At 37.9% G+C, this 14,298-nt stretch overlaps 1 protein-coding gene across 2 annotated transcripts in view; it reads left to right on the forward strand.

Moving 5' to 3' along the window:
- LOC140930192 (natural resistance-associated macrophage protein 2-like) overlaps positions 1-14,298 on the forward strand; it is a 28,351-nt gene that overhangs the window by 5,134 nt on the left and 8,919 nt on the right. For both annotated transcript variants that reach the window (XM_073379856.1, XM_073379855.1), the window contains exons 2-13: positions 401-558; positions 2,852-2,977; positions 3,498-3,545; positions 4,982-5,012; positions 5,955-6,055; positions 7,425-7,471; positions 8,290-8,360; positions 8,733-8,800; positions 9,437-9,526; positions 9,911-9,976; positions 10,678-10,747; positions 11,681-11,739. In XM_073379856.1, coding sequence (XP_073235957.1) covers positions 401-558; positions 2,852-2,977; positions 3,498-3,545; positions 4,982-5,012; positions 5,955-6,055; positions 7,425-7,471; positions 8,290-8,360; positions 8,733-8,800; positions 9,437-9,526; positions 9,911-9,976; positions 10,678-10,747; positions 11,681-11,739 — 935 coding nt within the window. The remainder of the gene's footprint in view (positions 1-400; positions 559-2,851; positions 2,978-3,497; positions 3,546-4,981; positions 5,013-5,954; positions 6,056-7,424; positions 7,472-8,289; positions 8,361-8,732; positions 8,801-9,436; positions 9,527-9,910; positions 9,977-10,677; positions 10,748-11,680; positions 11,740-14,298) is intronic.

Consider the following 14,298-nt stretch of genomic DNA (forward strand, 5'->3'; position numbering starts at 1 on the left):
TTCATTATTTTTTAGTAAAAGACCAGGGGCCCGTTTCTCGAAAGTCCCGATAATTAACGGGCCCGGTAAGCTGTCTCCGTTTACATTAAAGATCAAGGTTTCAATAGTTTTGCATCTAACATGATAAAACTGTCAGTTAATGAAACAAAATGGAGTAGTTTGCTAGCCAGGACCCGCGCTCTTATTCTTTATATTTCGATTTGAATATTTGATTTCGGGCCCGTAAAGTTACCGGGACTTTCGAGAAACGGGCCCCTGGCTAGTTAAGTTGATTGATACAGCTTGGTGATTTCAATTTAGTGACTGTGATTTTGTTATTGAGGCTCTAATTACTTTTTTTGAATATCTAAGCTTGGCTTGGAGTTAAAAAGTAGATTTTTCAATTTTGTCTTTTTTACAGCAACAGACAACGAAACAGCAACCTCGGACAATTCTTATGAGCTAAGTGGTGAAATGGATGATGTCAACAACAGAGGAAAACGTGGGGCGAGAAGAGACATAGCTAGCACATACTTTGATCAAAGAATACCTATACCTCGAGAAGATAGAGATGAAGATGTAAGTCATTAAATATTGAAAAGTTTTGTTTATATATTATACCATAGTATGCTTTAAAGGGCAAGATACATCTTCTAATCCATGAAAATAACAATTTATAAAATTAATGTCAAGTAAGGCCCTCTTCCCCTGGGTGCCAGAGGCTTTTCATACGGGGTTTCCAGTTTTGGTCAAGTCTTCAAAAATCACCTGCGCAAAAAGCCTCTGGACCAGAGGGCCATCCCTTTGATAGCACCAAGCCAATGCCAACCCCGCTTATACCAAAACATCCAGACTCTGGATGTTTTGCTGATTGGTTCCTTGGAGATGGCGAGTGTTTCGAATGCTCTGATTGGATTATGATCACAATAGGTGCGTGATTGGGGCGCAGGTGGTTTGAAGGTGACAAAGATCAAATCTAAACAATACAAGCACACATCACATATGGTTTCACTTCTTGGAAGAGAATTAGAAATATCAGATGCCTCTACGAACCAGTCTGTGTACGAACGGAAGATTTAGATAAGGCAGGAGCCCATCTCTTGGATAAGGCAATAGCCGAAGTCATTGGAACATTCGATGGTGTGGAGGAAATAAGTGTGGAACTAAGAGAGAGCATTGTGAATGAAATTCAAGGAAAAGACATATTGGCGGTCTTGCCGACCAGCTATGGAAAATCAAAATGCTGCTTGTTCCAATGAATTTTTGGTCTAGCCGGTAGATTATGCTCTGGAGGTTTCTACGTATGTGCATTATTTTCGGTGCTTGTTTCATACTGAGAAGTCATGGCACTCACATGGATTTTCTACGATTTGTTTCTGGTCGGCATGATTTGCCATCTGATGCAATAGCATTTTCTTTGACTTCTTGAAACGTAACATTCTTCATTGTGGCTAAATAAACTTTTAGGTCATTTAATTTTCTTCAAAGTGCCTCCTGGATCTGAAAAACTAAAAGCAATTTTCTTTGTCCGTGAAGGTGAAGGTTTCCTGTAATGTTCTGTCATGCTGGGCCCAGCTCGTTAGTAGTTTTCGCAGGATGTTAAATTCTCACGGATAGTGATTTATAGATCCAATTTTCAAAGAATGGATTGCAGCTTAAACTGAAGCTACCTAAATTATGGAGAACTGCACTGTGACTCAGTCAAGATTGCTCTTTGAGCAATGATGATTTTTTTAAAACTCCAGCTTGTTTGTCTAAAGATAATGTGACTCTTCGGGCTGGAGTGCGTCGTTCCTCCCTTGGAAATCACTTTTTTAGTGCCGGTTTGATTGACAGATTAGAGACAAGGTCAATGTTCATCTAGCATGGTAAATCAAGGCGCTCTGCACCAGAGGTTTTTTCTTTCTGTTGGATGAAGCTCCTTGTCGCACACAAGAAAAAACCTCTGGTACCCAGTGTAAAGACCCTCCAACCATAGTTCTTAAATTTCTGAGAGACAAACACAACTTGCATGCTTAGTTTTACCAAGAGGTTGAGGTGGAGAATGATTTTGAATGAAATTAACTGATACATATAAGGTTTCAGTTGCTTTATTTCTGTTTTAGTTATAATATTAGTTCTCCTTAACAACCAAAATCTTCAAATAACAGGGATCATCAAATATCCCGCACACTTTTCGAAAAAACAATTTAGGAAAATAGCCTTTATGGAGAACCTTAATACAGCCATTCAGGTCCACTGACAGCAACATGTTGTCACATCCTTGTTATAAAATGACCAACTCACATCCTAATGCTCAAACTGTATTAATTGATCAGTATTACAAGCCACCATCTTTCTCTACATATGAAAATAGCATTGTCTTTCTTGAGAGGTGGCACATACATATTAAAAAGATACTGAAATCGAGAACAGATTTTACTTTGATTGTAGAATTTAAGTTGTTGCTTCAAACCTGTGATGAATGTGGGAGTTACTGGTGGTCTCAAGAGTTAGTGTTGTTCTATGTATAGTATGATACATGCTAAAGATCTTGTTAACCCTTTAAGTCCCAATGGTGACCAACATCAATTTTCTCCTCATGATATCCATACAATGTGAAGAGATGAGGTTATGAGAATTAATAAAATGATCACCTTAGAGAAAATGCTTTGATCTTTTATCAAATTCTCTCAACTTATTCTTTAAGGAAATGTATAGAGATCAGTTTGGAGAATTTGTATGTGGATATTGGGGCTTAAAGGGTTAAAGCTCTTGCTAAGACTGAAGAGGACTAGATATAAATGACTTAAGTATAAATACATGACATGTATGTTCCCTTGTTTTGGTGCTGTTTGAGGTAATGTATGATACATTCTGTTTCCTCTTGCAGGGATACAAATTCAGTTTCCGTCGCTTATGGGCATTCACAGGTCCTGGATTTTTAATGAGCATAGCTTACCTTGATCCAGGAAACATTGAGTCTGATCTGCAGTCAGGAGCAGTTGCAAAATTTAAGGTAATGAGGTCATGTGCAGGTGAAGTCGTTGTGATCCTGCCAAAAATAGGGATATGCTTGGGTGTAATGGGAGACACCAAAAGTTGCAGGAAAGGGCATCGATCAACTACCTTGCTGGAATGAATGTGGGTTCCACGAGAATGTGACAGCGTTACTGTTTTCTATTTTTTTCACTGTAAGACTGTAATTTGATTTCAGTACACTGACTTTTATGTGTAACGGAGATAAGTGCTTTCTATTGATAATGTTCTACAGATTAAATGCGATAGTCTGGTTTCAAAAGGGTTGTGGCATCTTTAAATATAGGAGTGAGCAACCATTGTTTTTTGAACTGCAACGCATTGATTCTGGACTGGGAATCATAATTTTTCATAAGATGAGTCCGAGGACTCTCTGTTAGCAAATTGTGACAAAATCACTGGTAGGTACAAATTACTTTTGGGCTGGAAGGCTATACAGTCAAGCATGTCACTAGTTTGTCATGATAACGAAGTAGTTTTGTTTATAATTTTATTCACAGCTGCTTTGGGTTCTTATGTGTTCAACCTTCATGGGACTTCTCATGCAGGTATAACCAATATTAATACTGTGAAAGGTGTGAATCCAAGAGTCATTTCAAAAGTAGGTTGTGTGTGATCATCTGGGTGGACGTAGTCCTGAATAGGACTGTTGTTGTTGACAGTGACTGACGTTTCGACAACCAGTGCGGTAGTCATCTTCAGAACCAAAGTGAGTTGTATCACACCAGTTGATGGTATTATACTCTGGTTATTGGTCAATTACATCGCGATGTTATTGGTCATCTGTCAGTTAAGCCGTGACGTCATTGGCTATGAAGACTCATAATGTAATTGGTGCGTTTCGATCCATCTGTTGTCACAGCTAAAGAGTTGTCTATTGTTAGTCAGATTGTAAGTTCTCCAGTTGTTCTGTCTTAGCTAGTTTTGCTTGATTTCATCAATCAGTCGTTTGTGTGGTGCCGGTAACTGTTGACTACGATTCAATGGCATTTGATCTAAGTTAGTAAACCAGCTTTGTAAGTAAGTCATTGATAGTAGTCTGTAGAATACGTAATACATGTCGCAGAGTCGCAGTTGATTTGATGTTTTGCCTGTAAATGGTGTTTAGCAATGTGATTGTTGACGTTACCATTTCTTGTCGCTCATTGGTGTTCGGTCATTCACATGCCAAGGTTTCTGCCAGTTTCACCAATGTAAGGAGCATGGTAGTCGCAGCATTTGATCTTGGATACTGCTCCCTGTCTGTCCTCCGGTTTGTCTTTGTCCTTGACATTACCTTACAATATACGTGTTGCGCACAAACCAATAACACTTTACAGCAAGTACTTACTAATGTCAAGGACTACTTACTAATGTCATCGGGACGTAATTGACCAATCAGGTCACTAACCAGAGTTTAATACCATCAACTGACGTGATACAACTCACTTTGACTCTGAAGATGACTACCGCACAGGTTGTCGAAATGTCAGTCACTGTCAACAACAACAGTTATTCAGGACTACGTTCATCCGGATGATCAAACTCAACCTACTTTTAATATTAATATTGTTGAGAAATAAACTTACCCTTTCCCAGCACCATAACAGCCAATGGTCAGCTGTTGGTTGAAACTAAGGTAACTAAGGTTTGATTGACAGGCTACATAGTTGGGGGAGGGGGGTAGGGGAACTTCTCATGTGCCATAACATTGTCAAATGGGGGAGAACCAATATATCATCAGAGAGATTTTGGTCATGTTGACAGCAAACAGGAAACGTTACTATGTACAGGTGTACCATGTGACCAAGTTTTCCCTTTGATATCATTTTATACTGCTTTTTATTTCTAAACAAAACATTGTTGTGAGCACTAGAATAGTCCCCTGTTATTAATTTTAAAGGGTTGGGCACAGGGTGTGGGGGAAGTAGGGTTATTTCCAAGGCCTTTCTGTCTGTAATCTTTCACGTCTATGCACTGATCATTACTTCTTTTTAATCATCAGAGATTGTCTCTAAGACTGGGAACTGTTACAGGTAGGTCAAGACAAATTGTACCAGGGTCCATAAACTAACCCTTTAAGTGCCAGTATCCACATACAAATTCTCAAAACTGATCTATTTTCATAAATAACAAGTTGAGAGAATTTGATAAAAGATCAAAGCATTTTCTCTTAGGTGATTATTTCATTAATTCTCACAACTAATTCTCTTGATTGTGTATTGATTATTGTTGGGAGAAAATTGATGTTTGTCACTTTTGAGACTTGAAGGGTTAAACGTATTTCATGTACATGTACAGTGCTCCACGGTAGTTTGTTTTCTTGTCTTGCCATAGTGTTAAACATTCTGTTGCTGTTGATTTTGTTTTATTCATCTATTCCCCTGCGTAGATACGTCCCTAAGTGGAGCATACCCTACTATAATAGCAAAACTTTAATGCCAAATTGGTGCATCCTTTCTCTAAGGACAAAATGACAGACACTACCCTGTGGGGAGGTTTTGAAATCACTACACCATAGTAACTGACACTCCTCTTCTATGTCTGAGTGCTCAAATTATTTTTGTCTTTGTTTGTTTAGCAGAGTTTAGTAGGATTGTTGATCGTAGAAGGGTTTCCCTGTGTTGCCGATACGTCTCTGTTATGGCTAGCTATTACAATAACCCAATATCATTCCTCAATCCCAAATCTGAAATAAGAACTGTCTCTTCTAATTTAAGATCTGGTAGTGAAAGATCAAAAAAAAAAAAAAGAAGAAGAACTAAGAGAGCGAACAATTTTTTTACATTCAGATACTCTTAAACATGATTACTAGTATAATATTGTATACTCCTAGCATTTTTAGATTGTATACATATCACTTGTTCATTCAGTATTTCCTAACTGCAAGAAAGTGAAAAAAACTATATTTATTTATTTATTTATCTATCTCCTATGTCATCATTATGTGTCTCACATGAATGTTTTAATCTTTGTAGGCTTTCATCTTGCTGAGGTCTGCTATCAAAAGTACCCTAAGATACCACGCATCATTCTCTGGATCATGGTTGAGATTGCAATTATCGGCAGTGACATGCAGGTATCTTTCTAAAATTTTTTGTTAATAGCACAAAATTAATTAAATAATAAAATTATTGTTGTTTTCAAATAGACCATTCAAGTGTTTTTCATTTTTTGAAGTTGTTGTATGGACCAGTCAATGAGTGCCCGTTGACATGGCTGGAAAGAGCAGTTAACTTCCCTCATTTGGTAGAGATACACCTAATTGCAATAAGGTTGTCATAGAAAAAAGCAAAAAGCCAAATAGGAATTAATTAGCATTAAATTATCATTGGTTTCAACATTCACAACACACACGCTTATAGCTGAATATTAATCACGTAATATGAAAGCAAAATCATTTGCATCAGTTTCTTGGTGTCATTCTAATGCAATTCGAGGCTGATTCATCTAGTGGATTTCAAACGTGCTCTAATTACAAACGTACATCAAATAACTACTAAAGATAAAATGGCTCCATTTTTTTCAATAAATATAGCCTGGGGTAAATTCCAGGAACGCGACGCGTCTTTTCGTTTAATGCTAAATAAAGAAGCCAGTCTGCGTATGGTTTGTAGTGCACAACACCATCAGATCACAATTTTCAAGCAACAAATCAGGGGTGTAGGCAGGACTTTCCATCGCGGGGAGGGTGAGGCGTTCCTCCGCCAGTTCCTCTCCCGCGCCACACACCAAGCCTCGTTTGTCAGGACCCTTTTGTTAGACACCTCAGTGTTTCATGTGCGGAATCTTACAGCGCGGAATTACAGAATTATTTCTTGTTATTGTGAATGACTTCTTAAATAATTGTTAAATTATTAAAATATGCAAATGTAAATCACTTGTCTAATTAATTCCTATTTGGCTTTCTGCTTTTTGCTTTTTGCTTTTTTCTATGACAACGTTATTGCAATTAGGTGTAGGTCTGAAGCAAGCAAAAACTTCACTTCACTTCAGTTAACCTAACCTGGGCAAAATTTTCCAGACTTATGTGTGCCCTCAATTTATCTTAAAGGCCGCAACTTATTTGTAGGGGTGTATCTGTGGTATATCCAACCAGAAGTGAGGCCTTGGTTCTTTTTATGTGCCTTGACGCTAAGAAATTTGTTTCTAAGTTTCACTTCTCTTATAAAGACAGTTAAATGTGAGAGTTTCAACCAAACCACTGCCTAAGGATGCAAAAAGTTCCCTTCTCGTCGACATCAGTCACTCAAAAATGTTGGTGAAATAAGCTGGCTATTATATCACTTCCACACTAAGCAACATTACTGAGCTTGTCCATGTCAAAATGTAAAAAAAAATTGAGAGGGTCAATTACATTTAAGAATGTATGCTGTTAGTGAACAAGGTGTACATTTTTGCTTACGAAATATTATAGTTAAAACAAAAATATTCTTTTGTGTCTGTAGGAAGTAATTGGTACGGCAATAGCCTTTAACCTCTTATCAAATGGAAAGTAAGTAGTATACTGTTGATATGTTAATTAAATTTGTATTACTTTGCTTGTTAAACAGGAATGAATTATTAACCAACTACCTTGCTTAAGTGGAAGGTGGGTGCCTTGGATACCCAGGGGCTTCCACTGCGGCCAGCCAGCCCCTAGATAGAATACAGCCTCCATTGCTGGCAAACCCCCGCGACCCAGCCGTGAGCCCCTATTCCAGGCACCCGTCACACTGATGAAACAGTGGAAGGAAGAAAAATAAGGGATGGGAGGATGGGAGGGGGGGAGATGCTAAATGAACCACTCCACAGACCACTGCACAAACGCTCAATGAAGAACTCGTAGAACCTAGCAGTGTACAAAGCTACCACATACCATGTGAGCCTGCACTTATGGGATTGACCGCTGGATGCCCGCTAAGCTTGTGGGCCACTTGACCACTAAGCTTGTGGACCGCTTTTAAAACTTGTGGACCAATAAACTTGTGGACCGCTTAACTGCTAAGCTTGTGAACTGTTGACCGCTAAGCATGTGAACTGCTTGACCGCTAAGCTCGTGGACGGCTTGACCGCTAAGCTCATGGTGGTTAACTTAGTTAAATTACATTTAACCAAATTTAATATTCTTATTAAAATAATAGTAATTATTTTTCATAATTTCCTGATATATTCACACCTTAGCAGGGGAAAAGTACATACTCATGTTATCAGGTCAAGGTCTCCTGCAAAACAAACATTATTCTAATGGATATTATGTATTAAAATGGTTTTTGTTATTTTTCTTGAAATTGCATGTACACAAGTTAATCCTCACTATTGTTTCATCACTAGAATCCCTTTGTATGGTGGAGTGCTTATAACCATCACAGACACTTTCATCTTCTTATTTCTTGATAAATATGGTATGTGGTATGTCATTATTATGAAAATTTTAGTGTGCTACAATACTTAGAGTGTAGGTGACTGGTATTGTGTATGGTATTGTATATGGAATTTGTATGTGTAATGTGTACATGGATAGTGGTTCTGATTGGACAAAGCAAATTTTCTCCTCTAAATACTGTCTGCCCCTTGCCCTTCCTTTCTGATTTTGACACTCTCATGATATTATTTAACACAACTTTAGCCCCCAACAGTCCTTAGTAATCTCAAGAGTAATGCTGTTCTAGTCAAGACTGGTTCTGGCCGTTTTAATATCATAAATGATTGTAGAGGCTATGTATGTCTTATACTGTAGTTTCAAATTTTTTTCCGTCTTTTTTTTTCTTTTTCAGGTCTTAGAAAGCTAGAGGCCTTTTTTGGGTTTTTAATATCAGTAATGGCCATAGCATTTGGATATGAGGTTTGCTGTGTGGTTTCACTTAACAGGGTGTTACATTGTGCAATGTTATGTTGTGTTATGTTAGTTAGTTGCATGACTACTGTTAATTGAGTAAGCACAGGAACAATGAACTATAGCTCACTGTCAGGTGATTTAGTCTCTTCTTTGTAATCGAAAACCCTTAACCCTGTAAGCCCCAATAGTGATCAACATCAACTTTCTCCTCAGGATATCCATAGATGGTCATGAGAAATGGTTATGAGAATTAATAAATAATCAGCAAAGAGAAAATGCCTTGTTCTTGTATCAAATTCTCTTTACTTATTCTTTATGGAAATGTATGGAGACCAGTTTGGAGAATTTGTATGTGGATATTGGGACTTAAAGGGTTAATAGAAGTAGAATAAAGCCTTTAGAATCTCCATATTGGACTCCTGACAGCACTCAGTGGGGATATTTAACACGGTGTACTGTATATCTATAAATTTTATATACTGGGCATCGTAAAATCTTGGTGAAAAGTAGTCTGTTAATAAATTAGTAATAAAATTATTTTAATTGCTCAGCCTCAACAATAATAATATTTATGTCAAGCATAAAATACAATCTGCAACTTTGTTTAAAATTGTATTTTGTGTTTCTTCTTTTTTATTTCAGTATGTCACAGTTGCCGCAAATCAGGGTGAGGTTGTTAAAGGCCTTTTTATACCTTGGTGTGAAAATTGTGATAAGGATAGTATTATGCAGGTAAAGTACATTTGAAATTAAGATTAGAACCGAACGATAATTATTTTGATCTCTTGTTTAAGCACTAAACATAAACTTGAGAAGCATTGTGGTACTGCTAATTGACAGTTTACTGTATCTGCCGGTGTAATAAAATTGTCAAGATGATTATTTTCACAGTGTTAGAGTTAGCCTGTGAGCAAGCTCTTGTGGGTTAAGGTGGGGCCTGGGCTTGCTGGCAGTTATATTATGTTAGAATTTTATGTTGATTTTTAATCATATGATTGTTTTCTGATTCAAACAAGGATTTGTTATTGGCTCTCTCATTATCAGTAAGCAGAATTAGGGGCAACAAAAATACAAAAATTAAATTTACTATTTTTCTTTTTGTTTCTTTTGTGGTAGGCTGTGGGAATTGTTGGAGCCGTGATCATGCCTCATAACATGTATCTACACTCAGCTTTAGTAAAGGTAGTGAATTAGCCCAGACAAAAGTTAGCATAGAAATTCCATCGTGATGATGCATCATTACCCACATCTGGGAGGTGCTTCTGATTTGTTAAAATATTTGCTTTGTCCAATCTGAAGCACTATCGAGATCTGGGTAGTGATGCATCATCAGTATGGTATTTCCTTGCTTATTCCTCAGATACCACTTTGTACACATGAACAAACCAAGACTGTTAAAAGTTACTTGAGTCTGTTTTGTGTCGCAATTCGATAAAGTTACTACAGCTCACCCAGGGTACCAGAAATTTTTTCTCCTTGGCCAAAGGGTCCTTCAGGGTCAGCTGCTTGAATTGGTGGGAGTGAAAAAGCAGTTCACTATGAAGATTTGACCGAAACCAGAAACTGCACTTAAATTGTGCCTGGTAACCAGGGTACTCCATGCACAATTTCTCCGATAATGAGGTTTTAGAATCTAGAATTGGTTATTGAGAATCCAGCCAATCTTTTCTAAGTCTCCTTGACCTGTGGCCAATGGCTAATCCTGAAACATCTAGGCATGCAGGAGAAAAAACCAAGATGGCTAAGTTCCGGGTTGCACTGAACCTTGATGAAAGGTTTCTGGAAGATAGGGTAATTATTAACAAACATGGCAGTCTATTTTGTCTTACAATGCATCAAAGATAACAGGCTTCTTTTGCTTTGTGTTTTTATGACTACCACAGTCAAGAGAGGTTGATAGAAACAACCAGAAAGCAGTAAAAGAAGCAAATATGTATTATTTTATTGAATCAGGTGAGGATTCTTAGATACATTAAGTTGAAGTGTGATGCGACTGTATAATAACATAATTAAAAACAAAATAATTAACTAAATATAACTAAATAGATAAATAAACAAAAGTACACTAGGTAAACAAAAGCAAAAGCGGGTAACGGAATTTCGCTATAGATTAAAGTTTTGCTCCCAATGAAAACGTTAGATACAAATGAATGCTCTCAAGCGACCCATCTCTAAAAAAACAGCAAAGTGTAATAGTTTCTATACTTGTATAAAATCAGAACATATTCCATAAATTGATTAAATTTATACATGAAACAACAATAACGTCTTGTAACAGTTTACCAGGGGTGGATCTAGGGGGAGGGTGCAGGGGGTGCGCACCCCCCCACCCCAGTATTCTGCAAAAAAAAAACTGTGTGGTTTATTGGTGTTGAAGTAGAGCAAGAGACGAGTGCACCCCCTCCTAAAAAAAATCCTGGATCTGCCCCTGTCTACTGAATAGTTGGTTTCTTGACTGGTCATTTCAAATTCAAAGTTATTGGAGGTCATTTGTTAGTTAAGCAATGATGCTATTGGCCATAAAAACTCTAAACACCAACATCAGGACTCAATTGACCAATCAGGTTACTTAACAGGCCCACTGATGCTACTCGACTCACTTTGACTGTAGTAAGGACTTCTGAGCTGTGGATTGCTGATTGTTATTCACCAACAGTAATTTCCCTAACTGGGGACTAAAAATGACTACTTCCCTTGATGATTGTTAGCCTATGTGGTTGGCAGGATTAGACTGAGGAGTACCTTTGGCAGAGGATTGAGTGATCACATGACGCTCAATTTGACTCTTCGCCCATTCATTACTACCCTCTGCATACACTCAGTCATGGTAGGTTGCTGTTTACTGATGGATACTGATGTAATATTTTTGTATCACTGTTCCTGCAGCCATTGCCCTGTTTGTTTCATTGATCATCAACATATTTGTAGTTGCAGTATTTGCGGAGGTTAGTAGGCAACAAACCTTAAATGACCAATAAATGTCCAGGGCATCTATTTAATTTTAGGGGTCCAAGCAGCAGCATTTAAGGTGATTCCTTAGTAAAAGAACCTAACATAGACTGTAGATGAAACTTGGTACACTGATGTAACAAGTCAAGAAGATGATAAAAAATTAATAAAAAGTGGGGGTCACCGTGCTCGTTTTGACGTCACAATGCTGACAAATACGGCTATTTAGGACCCTTTTACAAAAACCGCGGGCATCCCAAAACTAGACAAAAAGGAGAGATTTTTTCGATGATGCATGTGGTATTGCGTAAAATTTGACTTTAATGTATTGTTTATCCACTTATGTACCAGAAAAATGCCTTTTAATGCCCTTGTTTTTACTTTACACTCCAAAGTAGAATTAAATTGGACACACACTATTCAACCCGTGATAGCTCAATCCGTAAAATTTAGTAAAACTGCCAAAAAACTGAACATAGATTTGTGCCAATTTTTTTCTCATCGAAAGAAAGCACTGTTCTTATAAAAAGTGGGGGTCACCGTACTCGTTTTTGCGGTAGAGCTGCAGAAAGTGCACACCAAATGCATTTTCTCTGATTCTTGAGAGAGGACTGGGGCGAGTTTCAAAATAGAATGTATGTGAAAGAGGGAAGAAAGTATTAAAAAATCAGTTTTTACAGAATTTACATCGAGATATCACATTTAGGACACAATGTGATAAAGAAAGCGTTTAAATGAAAATCAAAAGTGAGTAAGCACAAGTTAAACACCCACTATCAAAGTTCCCTGAGATGAAGTCGAACTCAGCAACACGTGTACTGCTTACGTTATGCACATCTCCAACACGTTGAGTCTCACCTCGGCAAGAAACAACAGCAAGCAAAAATCCCAATAGCGTTTCTCTTCAGTCAACTTTATTTTTAATAATGTTACTTCACATACTCTTTTTTACGGCGGCCATCTTGTTATGCGCAGTAAGAGATGCGCAGTGCAAAACCAGGGAATCACCTTAATAGATAGGAGCTGTTAAAAAGAGAAAGGTGTTTATTCTCATAACTGTAACAAGCTCAACAAAACTAATCTGCTTTCAGCAAAAAATATCAAGAGAGTTTAAAAGTAGCGGAATATCCACTCCATCAAGACAGTAATAGTTGAACTTCATCTAGAGATCCATATCATGCTTTCAAATCCCAACATCAAAGTCAGAATCCTCGCTGAGGGTTATTGTGTTGCCATCATTAGTCTATCATTACTTTGAACTTGACCTTCACAAAATGAAATGTGCAAAGTCTTGTTAATCAAGCAAGAAACTGAAAGAATTGACTGATTTTGCTCCTATTTGCTAATTCCTCATATTTTGAAGCAATTCCCAGAGGGGGGGCGTTTATTAGAGAGGGGCATCTGATACAATTTAAACAACATAGAGGGGGCGTTTATTAGATAAGAGGACTTTATTTGGACGTGGGCGTTTATTAGGTCAATTACGGTACTTTTATGCACCATGCAGTCAAATCTGTATTAAAGAATTGAGCTTTGTCACGAAATTTATCAAAATTCAAACAGTGGGAACTGGGGAGGTACTTTAGGAATTTTTGGGTGGTTGTGTGTGCTGAGACCCTGGAACCTAAGAACCCTTAGCCTATACCAGAGCTAGTTCAGCTGAATTTTGTGACCCTATACTAGACTAAACTGCCCAAATCCCTCCCTATCCTGGAGTAGCTTTTAGGCTGAGTTACGTAAATTGAAAGTTGCAGATTTTATGTTTTTGAGTGGCAATTCCCGGTTTCCCAAGTCTAGACTATAATCTTCAACCAACTTCAAGTCTCTGATTTATATACCCTGTCCCAGAGTAAACTGCTCGAAAACCATACCCTTCACAGCGGCATATAGCTATATAGCCCATATATGGCAGTACCCCTCCCCTCCGGGAGTGGGAACCTCCACCCAACTGAGTAAAACAGAGAAATAACTGCTCTAAACATGAAAAGAAGGTTAATAAGTTATATCACTGCAAATACAAATAGAGGAACATATGGAAAGACTTGAAAAAGACTGAAACAGACTGCATTGATATTGTGGATTTTGCAAAAATTGTTATCCTAACAGGTTTTCAAAGTTCATTTTTCACACACAACTGGGAACCATGCCAAGCCTACCATGCAACAGTCAGTGGGGGGAAGGCAACTCTGAAATGCCATGTGACCTGAAGACCCCATGCAGACTCGAACCCAAACTCCCAGCCGCGTGTGAGAAAAACGTTTTCCGCTTCTTTTGTTCCTCGGCCAGCGGAAAACCACACTTTTGTTGTTTGTAAAGTTTGATATAATGCCTGGCAGACAGAAATACATGGGATCTATTTTGCTTTAAGGGAAACTGCCCACCTACCCCTCCCCTAAGCAATCATTTTGCCCTAAGTGAGAAGTAAGTGTTAATGTTAGTGTAGGGGAGGGGTAGGTGGGTAGTTTCCCAGAAATCTAAATTGATCTCATACATGTACCTTGAACTTTCTCTTATAAGCCCATCTACCTGTTAGTCAGCTTTAAGCAAGTTTTGTT

Source organism: Porites lutea, chromosome 3 (assembly GCF_958299795.1).
Source record: "Porites lutea chromosome 3, jaPorLute2.1, whole genome shotgun sequence".
NCBI classification, from domain to species: domain Eukaryota; kingdom Metazoa; phylum Cnidaria; class Anthozoa; order Scleractinia; family Poritidae; genus Porites; species Porites lutea.